We start from the raw sequence: 8,364 nt of genomic DNA, 5'->3' as shown, positions 1-8,364 counted from the left end.
GAAAGGCAAAGTTTCAGGGCAAAGCAGGGAGGAAAAAGTAAGAGCAGCTGAAGACCAGCGTGGCAATCTCTTGGGTAGTGTGAGACTGGGTGGCCAGAGGCCCTTTGGCCTGAGAGCGAAGAGCACCCTGAGCCCCCCGAGAAAGGGAGAGAGAGAGTCCTTTGTTCTCAGGACTTATATAGTTGGTGGGATATGAAGAAAAAAGTGACATTGATTAACGGGTAAGTGTGGTGCCAGCTTTCCTGGGGGAATGTGACTACCCAAACTTAGGTATGTGTGGGGGTCTGTTAGCCCAAATCCTTATCTTGCTCCAGGCCCCATTTGTTCATCTTGTTGTAAAACAAATACGTGACAGGAGGCAGTTAATTAAAATTGGGGCACTTTCCAAAGTTATTTATGGGCCCTTTCTGTAAGCATCACAGACTCCCTCCTAAAACATAGTGACCAGAGGTAGGCAATTAACCAAAGTTGTTTTATGGGCTCTTTGGCCACCAGATACCCTCTCCCACATTCAGGCCTTGGGATGAAAGCACAGTTTCAAGGCTTTCTTTCCCAGATAGTGGAAATGTTATATAGAATTTCAAGGACTTTCCTTTCTTGCTAATATAGTGTTTCTTCTGATATTGGAACACCTGGCAATATTATCAGACCAGGCTTAGGACTGCTGAGTTAGCATGTGAGACTTGTCTCCTTCCTCCTCCCTGCCTCAGTTTACTGTGTATTCTACCTAATTGGTAAAAGGCATTTACTGGCAACCAGGGTGCTAAATGCTGGCCAGTGACAGGATTGCAGTCTCAGAGTTTTTCCTATGCTGTCTTCTGCCTCAGTACCAGCATCCTCAGAGGCTCCTGGGATCAGACCCAGCATGAACAGTCTCCTAAAGAGAACAGGTTGTAGGCAAGAGAAAAGCTTCACAGCTTCTCATTTCCAAACTATTAACATCAATCAGCTTTCTCAGACTTTGTTTTAGGGCTCTCAGTTGAGTACACTCAATGAAATTTTCCCAACCCCACCTTAGTATGTTTCTACCTGCTTGCTGACAACCAGAATTATAAGTAGAAAACCCACAAATATTTTTCAATTCAGATAAACAGTTATAATATATAAATGAGCTTCAGGCATGTGAAAAATAAATTACTCATTTTTTTCCAGATTTCTCAGGTTTTATTCCCTACAGAGTTTAGGTTGCAGATAGCAGAATCTGAGCAAAACGAAATGTACATTCCTTAACATTTTTTAGCTGGGCAACAGAAACTGTGATTTAAAACATTTGGTCACGTACTGTAAAGATGGCTTTTGTTTTATGAAGTGTTTTTTCTTTAGGGAAGTTCTCTGGAAATGTGAGATATCACAGAAACATCAGTTATATTGCCTATTTTCAGCATTGGGACAATGTCTTGATGTGGTACATGGAAATACATTTATGAACTGTGGAGTCTATTGCAGTTTTTAAAACATTTATTTTTTAATTTTTAGTTACAGTTGGCATTCAGTATTTTAGGTGTAGTGCCTTTGAAAAATTAACCTACATAAGTAGAATTGGTTAAAACTTTAAAAAATGTACAATAAAATTGTTTTAATGATTTTTGAGGAACAAACATCATGATCTAAAAGTGGTTACTACAAACCCTCCTTGTGGCAATTTAACACAGATTCTGTCTTGACTACATGAAGGATCTGATGAAGTGGTTATATGTTCAGAGACTACCAGATCTGTAGGCTTAGTAGTGAGATGGTTGGAGCTGATTTTTTTCTTATTCTTTTCTTTTTTCTGTGTAGTATCAGAACTCCCTCTTGTGTGGGAAATACATAATTATGGGAGTATGGGGGTTGAAGTCCAAAAAAACCCGATACTTTTCCTTATTCCTGGCAGCCAAGGCACAGGTATATGACCCTCATTTGGGTCAGTGGAATGTCCTTGCCTTCGGCTGTGAATAGGGACAAGTGTTACAAGGGAGGAGAAAGAGAATTAGTGTCAGTGACCTTCCATTGCCCCATTTGTCAAGCTTAATGGTGTCTGGCAGCAGTGGTCCCTTAACCAGGCTATCCCTTGGCCATGGATCTGGCTACCTGCTTCCCAGGTTCCTAACCTTTCTGGTAACTAGGACATTGTTGTTCTACTTAAGAATCCCCAAAACAGTTTCAGATTTTGCCTAATTGATGCAATCACTCTTTAGAGTTGTAGAAAATCTATTAGCTGCCTAAGGATATAGCAAGGCTAATTTATGGGCTCTGGTTTTCTACATCATGCTAAGGGATCACCTAGGAGAACTGCAGGAGGGAGGAGACAACGTTGGGCTGGATTACTCTTCGATACCTGCTCCAGGCTCAGGGTCCCAGCAATCAGCCAGTAAATACTTAACTTGATTTTGACATGAGTGAGTAAAATAGTAACACCCACTTGGAGGCCTCCTCAATATCTATTTTGGTATTTCAGATCCTGACTATTTCTAGTGTAGCTTTTCCTTAAGGAGAAAGAAAACCAAAAAATGATGACACTAAGTTTTTCAATTTAGGTGAATAGGAGCCTCTTTTTTTTTTTTTTTGGCAGAAAAGAGGAATGAAGGAAGAGATTAGGTTTCTGCTGTGATAAATTGAAGCTGTAATATACTGTGGCTTGTACATATTCATAACTACAGGTTAGGCAAGTTGTGTCACTCACTAGGCATCTTGGTATTTGTTTGAAAGTACATAGTTCTTCCTCCTATACTTTGATCCAGCAAAACAACTCTTGCCTCAACTTTTATCAGGAATGTTCTCTAGTTGTTTTTAATGCTTTTGCATGTATGATTAATTTAAGCTTTCAAAATGATTAGAAAATTTTATATTGTCTTGCTTTTGTCATGTGTGACTCTGGGAGAACCAACGAAATAATTTCTTAGTTTTCTGAATATAGAGAAGACTGAAATGCTGTTCTTCCCAAAGACAGAAGAAACAGTTGTTGTTGGATCAAGTTACAAAGATAAAAGGCCCAGCTCCAGCTACCTGTTTGTGCAGTTAGAAGATCCTAAATGCTCTAGGTGGTGAACTTGACCAAGACCTTCTCAGATGCTACAAACTTTATCATAAAGCTAGTGACAGAGGAAGAAGGGAAGACAAATTAGGCCATTCATCTGGGGATTCTGAAGGTAGGCAAAAAAGACTCATTGAAGAAATAAAGAATGTCAGGGTCAAAGTGCTCAAACAAAGACAAGATAGTCTTTTCCAGGCATCAATGCATATGGATAGAAATATCCTAATACTTATTCTGCCAATGATACTGTTAAATAAATGTGCATTTGGTTGCAAAATTGAATTGCGTGTGTTTCAAACAGCATGGAAGAGACCTTTGCCAATTATTCTGGGGGCAGTTACACAGTTTTTTCTTATGCCATTTTGTGGATTTCTTTTGACTCAGATTTTGGCATTGCCCGAGGCACAGGCTTTTAGATTTGTAATGACCTGCACATGCCCAAGAGGGGGTGGGGGCCATCTCTTTGCTCTGCTTCCAGAAGGAGATATCACTTTGGCTATTTTGATTACTTGCACATCAATGGTCTTGGCCCTTATAATGATACCAGCCAATTCTTACCTGTACAGTAGGATATTAGGGTTATCTGGTACATTCCATATTCCTGTTTTCATAATTATGTCACCACTCCTCTTCATACTTATACCTATATTGGCTGGAATAGTCAAGCGTAGAATACCTGGAAAAGCAAACATCCTAGAGATAATCATTAGACCTCTGAGCTTTATTTTAATGTCTGTAGGGATTTATTTGATGTTCAGAATGGGATTAAGGTTTCTAAAAACAGTTCACTTAGAGGTGCTTCTGTTAGGTATCTTAGTTCCTGCTTTGGGTTTTCTGTTTGGGTACTCCTTTGCTAAAATATCTAGGCTGTCCCTTCCTGTGTGTAAAACTGTTTACACTGTCAAAAATGGGATGCTAAGTAGCTTCTTGGCTCTGGCTGTTATCGAGCTCTCTTGTTCCCAGTCCAAGGCAGACTTAGCTTCTGTGGCTCCTTTTACAGTGGCCATGTATTCTGGATGTGAAATGTTACTGATCCTCCTGTTCTACAAGGCTAAGAAAAGATGTATCTTTATCATAGAATATAAAAGAAAAAAAATTCCCCTCATCTAACAATCAAAGCATGACGATTACTACTCTAAATGAAGTACTATGGGAGATTCAAAGAATATCTAAAATAATGCCTGCTCTCAACCCACTTATGATCTGATTGCAGACTTGACACTAGGGGGGAAATATACATTATCAAAATATGTACATTATCATACGGGAGTTAAGAAGGTGATCACTTTGTAGCTGTGTTGAAAATGTTTTATAGAGTTGGATTGGAATGTAATACTTCATTATGGTCTCTCATGTGGGAAAGAACAATTTAAAAAACACCTCCTGTAATGATTATGAGAATATCCCAACCTTTTACGGAAGGGGTGTTCACATAATAGGCATCCCATAAATTCTTATAATATTAGGTAATTAGTTTGTCAGCCAATAAGAAAACCAAAGTTCTTTTTTTCTAATTTCATCAAATTCAGTATATGAATACCAAGATTTATAAGAGATGTTTTTTGGCATGGTGGTGGCTGGTCATTATATTCACTTTATAAAATTATAAATGTTTATATGGAGTCTTTTACTACTGAGTCCTTTACACAGAAATGTCCACTTGGATGCCAAAAATAGAATTAAACTTTCACAAATTTAACTTCTCTGCATTTCCATGAACATATTTTACTGATAGGGAGATGAGAGACCTGCCTTTCATTAACTTTGTGACCTTGAACAAGACGCTTCTCTGTACTTCAGTTTTACATCTGTAAAATGAAGAAATTTAACTGAGGTTTAAGATCTTGCTCAACTCTTAAGTCTGTAGTTCTGGCATGAGATTCTAGGACCTAGCACCATGGGCAGGATGATGGGGCAAAGTGAAGAAGGTTCAGACTGATGAAAGTAACCACACATAAGTGCTGTAGTTACGCACAAAGTTTAAATTGTTTTTAAACTTTGGCAGCAACCAAAGTTTAAAAATAATTTTTAAAAAATTTTTTATCCTCAACCGAGGACATTTTATCATTGCTTTTAGAGAGAAAAGAAGAGAGAGAGAGAAGTGTGAATTGGTTGCCTCCCATATGTGCCAGGACCAGGGATCTTAACATGCCAGACTGGGGATCCAACCCACAACCTAGGTGTGTGCCCTGACCAGGAATCGAACCCACAACCTTCTGATGTACAGGATAATCCTCCAATCAACTTAGAAAGCTGTTGGCATTATAGTGCATGTCAGGGATTTAACCAATATCTGCAGCTCCAACTTATTTCACATTAAAACATGAATATCGCCCTGGCTGGCGTAGCTCAGTGGATTGAGCACAGGCTGTGAACCAAAGCATCGCAAGTTCAATTCCCAGTCAGGGCACACGCCTGGGTTGCAGGCCATGGCCCCCAGCAACTGCACATTGATGTTTTTTTCTCTCTTTCTCCCTCCCTTCCCTCTCTAAAAATAAATAAATAAAATCTTAAAAAAAAAAACCATGAAAATCCTGTTAGATATTTGGGAGACTCCACCACTTGAGGACCTGCATATTGCACATGTAAATTTTATTTTTAATCCAAGTCCACTACAGGAAATCTTGTGGTGTGAACTTGGTTTCGTTTTTTGGGTTTTTTTTTTTTTTAAGTGAAAGAGAGTTGCCATTTACAAGTAGTCACCTCTGGAGAGTAAGTAGGGTTAGCAAGATACCCAAGATTGCTGTGGAAGGAATCACCTTGGTGACCACTCTTTATTATACAAATACAGGGCAGTTGGGTACCTATCCCCCAGATGCAGAAGCACGATGAAAGTACTCCATGGCCTGATAAAGGCCATCTCTCCCCTAAACCCCCTTTTAAGTACAGTCAAGTGTCTAGGAGATATCAGGGGCTTTAGATCTCCCCTCCCTTCCATTTTGAGGTTTAGGATAATAAAAGTCTCTGCAGGATGGAAGTCAGCTGGTGAAAAGGGATTTCAAAGGCTCCCAAAAGGTAACTTTGACCTGTTCTCCATACCAGAGAGCAGGTTTTGTTTTCACCAGGTGGGGCTGAGGCTGGAACCTGGCCCCTCCCTGTCTCCCAACAACCTAGGCCTGGTAGACCTTTGTAATTGGGAACAATGACTGCTAATGCAGCTTTAAAAATTGCCCCTTTGAGATCCCAAGAGCAATGCACTGGTACTGAGGGCCCTGCAGCCACTCAAAAATCGTTTGGATTTGGTGGTACCAGTTTGCAAGGCAGCCCAAACCAGACCTGAGCAATGGACCATCCTGTGTGCTAGGCAGCAGGCCCCAACCTCTTTAGCACCAGGGACCAGTTTCATGGAAGACAGTCAGGTGAGCGCCCTTTGCTGGCCAGCTGTGGAAGAGGAGGAGTAGGGGGGAGGCAGGAGGCCAAACTCCAGTGAGCTTTGCCTAAAGCCATGTTCCTAATGGGATCCCTGCATTAGAGGACTCTCCATTTCATGTTAAAGAGGGCATTTTGGGGGCAGAATAGCTTCTTTGGACTGAAAACACTCAGTTACTTGAGAACAATGTGAGGTAGCAGCTGAGGCCCCTAGAAAAATGTTGACCTGCTCATTTGAGGTAGGAAGCTTTAAGTGTTTTTAATTTGAGAGAATAAGATACCTTATCTTCTGTGAGTGGGACTGTTACAGAATGGCCCCATGGTGGGGACAAGATACTGTTACCAAATGGATCCCCCATCTCCAGGGGTCTTTCTTCAACAGGTTCACCTTGCCCATCACCCTTAGGAATTGGAATTATGGCTCTCAATGCCAGAGTTTGGTGAAAAGGAAAGGAACTATTTATTCAAAAGTTATAGACTTAGAGAAATGACTTAATGTGTTCATTAAAATCCCACAGTCCCTTAAAACTCCCACAAAACACACAGCCCTTTCCTTTACTCTGGCAGGCCAGCCTGGGGTACTGTATCTCAGGAAAAATAGAAGTGCATGGCTTGGCTAGCAAGTCTGCAGTCCCCAGCACCATCAGCTATGTTGCCATGATCTCTGGTTCTTAATCCAAAACCACGTGGCACCTTCTCATGGCCCACCAGCAAGTCCTTTCACCCCTATCCTTCCCACATTGTCTCTCATGCATTCTTTCAAACTGCTAAGAGAGAGCACTGCATGGCTCCTACATCTTGCTTTCCGGCTTCCTAAGCCCGGTGGTTAAGGGAGCCACGCAACCACGTGGTCCACACCACATGGCTGCCCATGCCGTGCCTGGGTTTAAATCCTCTGAATGAATCTTCCTCTGCATCCCCATTTCTGACTCTGCCCACAACTAGCCACATCTGCCAACATTCTGTATTTTTCCAGTTTTTCTGGGCTACCATAATTAGTCTGGGCAGGCATGGTCCTGTGCCATGGAGCGAATCGCCTCCAAGCTCTCACACGGGCGCTGTAACCAGGGGGAGTTGCCTCCCAGTTACATCATGGGTCAAAGTCACTCCCATCTTCCTAACTCAAAGCATAGCCACAGCTACTTAACATATCTATGAAACTACCCAGCTGTTATAGGTATGTTGAATAAAATATGTTTTTAGATATCAGGTATGACGCTGGCCAACTGTTGAAATGCAAAATAACTCTCAATGGCCCTGCTCCTTGTGTCCCATCCCACAGTTCAGACTTGTGGGGGTGAGGATACCCTATATTTTATAGTTCCTGGACACCCTGAGTTCTGGACCACATTTCAAATCTTTCATTTGAGGGCTGGTGGAGGGGGGGCCCTGGTTGCACCCTGTTACAGGACCATGTTCATTTAAGAAGATGTAAAGAGGACTCTGATGACATTTCTATAAATGCCTGGAAAATTTTATTTGCCTATGAATCATAACATCACTATATAGAAGCAGGAGTTTATTTTAAGATAACTGACAACAGAGAACCAAAAAAGCTAATTTCTGAAGTTTTTTTTTCTTTTTCCATCAAGAACAAAAAGCATTTTTTTTTTGCTAGACAAATGAAGGTATCCAATTCAGAAACTTAAGTCATCAATCTTTTTTTAATTTAAAGTATTATAAAAGTTTATATAAAATAAACTATAAGCACAACATAAAACTAAAACCAGCAGAACTAAGTATACAAAACAGTTCCAATGAATGAAAAATAACAAAAACCTTATCAACTTGATTGAACTTATTCATCTTTTACATATATGCTGCTCTTTTTCCTAGACTTAAAATAGTGATTTCCATTACACTTGATTAGGCTATAAACTATTAAATATTATTTTAAAAAAGACAGATTCTCATAGTCAATGATTAACAAATATTTTGTTAAAAATTTTTTGTGTATTTAATAAAACTGTAAATCCAGAATA

At 40.2% G+C, this 8,364-nt stretch overlaps 1 protein-coding gene across 1 annotated transcript; it reads left to right on the top strand.

Moving 5' to 3' along the window:
- Positions 1 to 830: 830 nt before the first annotated feature.
- Positions 831 to 4,629, top strand: SLC10A5 (solute carrier family 10 member 5). The gene is given in 3 exon segments (XM_028518885.2): positions 831 to 3,010; positions 3,013 to 3,114; positions 3,117 to 4,629. Coding segments are annotated over 3 exon segments (1,311 nt in total). The 5' UTR covers positions 831 to 2,808; the 3' UTR covers positions 4,124 to 4,629.
- Positions 4,630 to 8,364: the final 3,735 nt, after the last annotated feature.

Source organism: Phyllostomus discolor, chromosome 7 (genome assembly GCF_004126475.2).
Source record: "Phyllostomus discolor isolate MPI-MPIP mPhyDis1 chromosome 7, mPhyDis1.pri.v3, whole genome shotgun sequence".
NCBI classification, from domain to species: domain Eukaryota; kingdom Metazoa; phylum Chordata; class Mammalia; order Chiroptera; family Phyllostomidae; genus Phyllostomus; species Phyllostomus discolor.
This window is presented reverse-complemented; position numbering and strand designations above follow the sequence as displayed.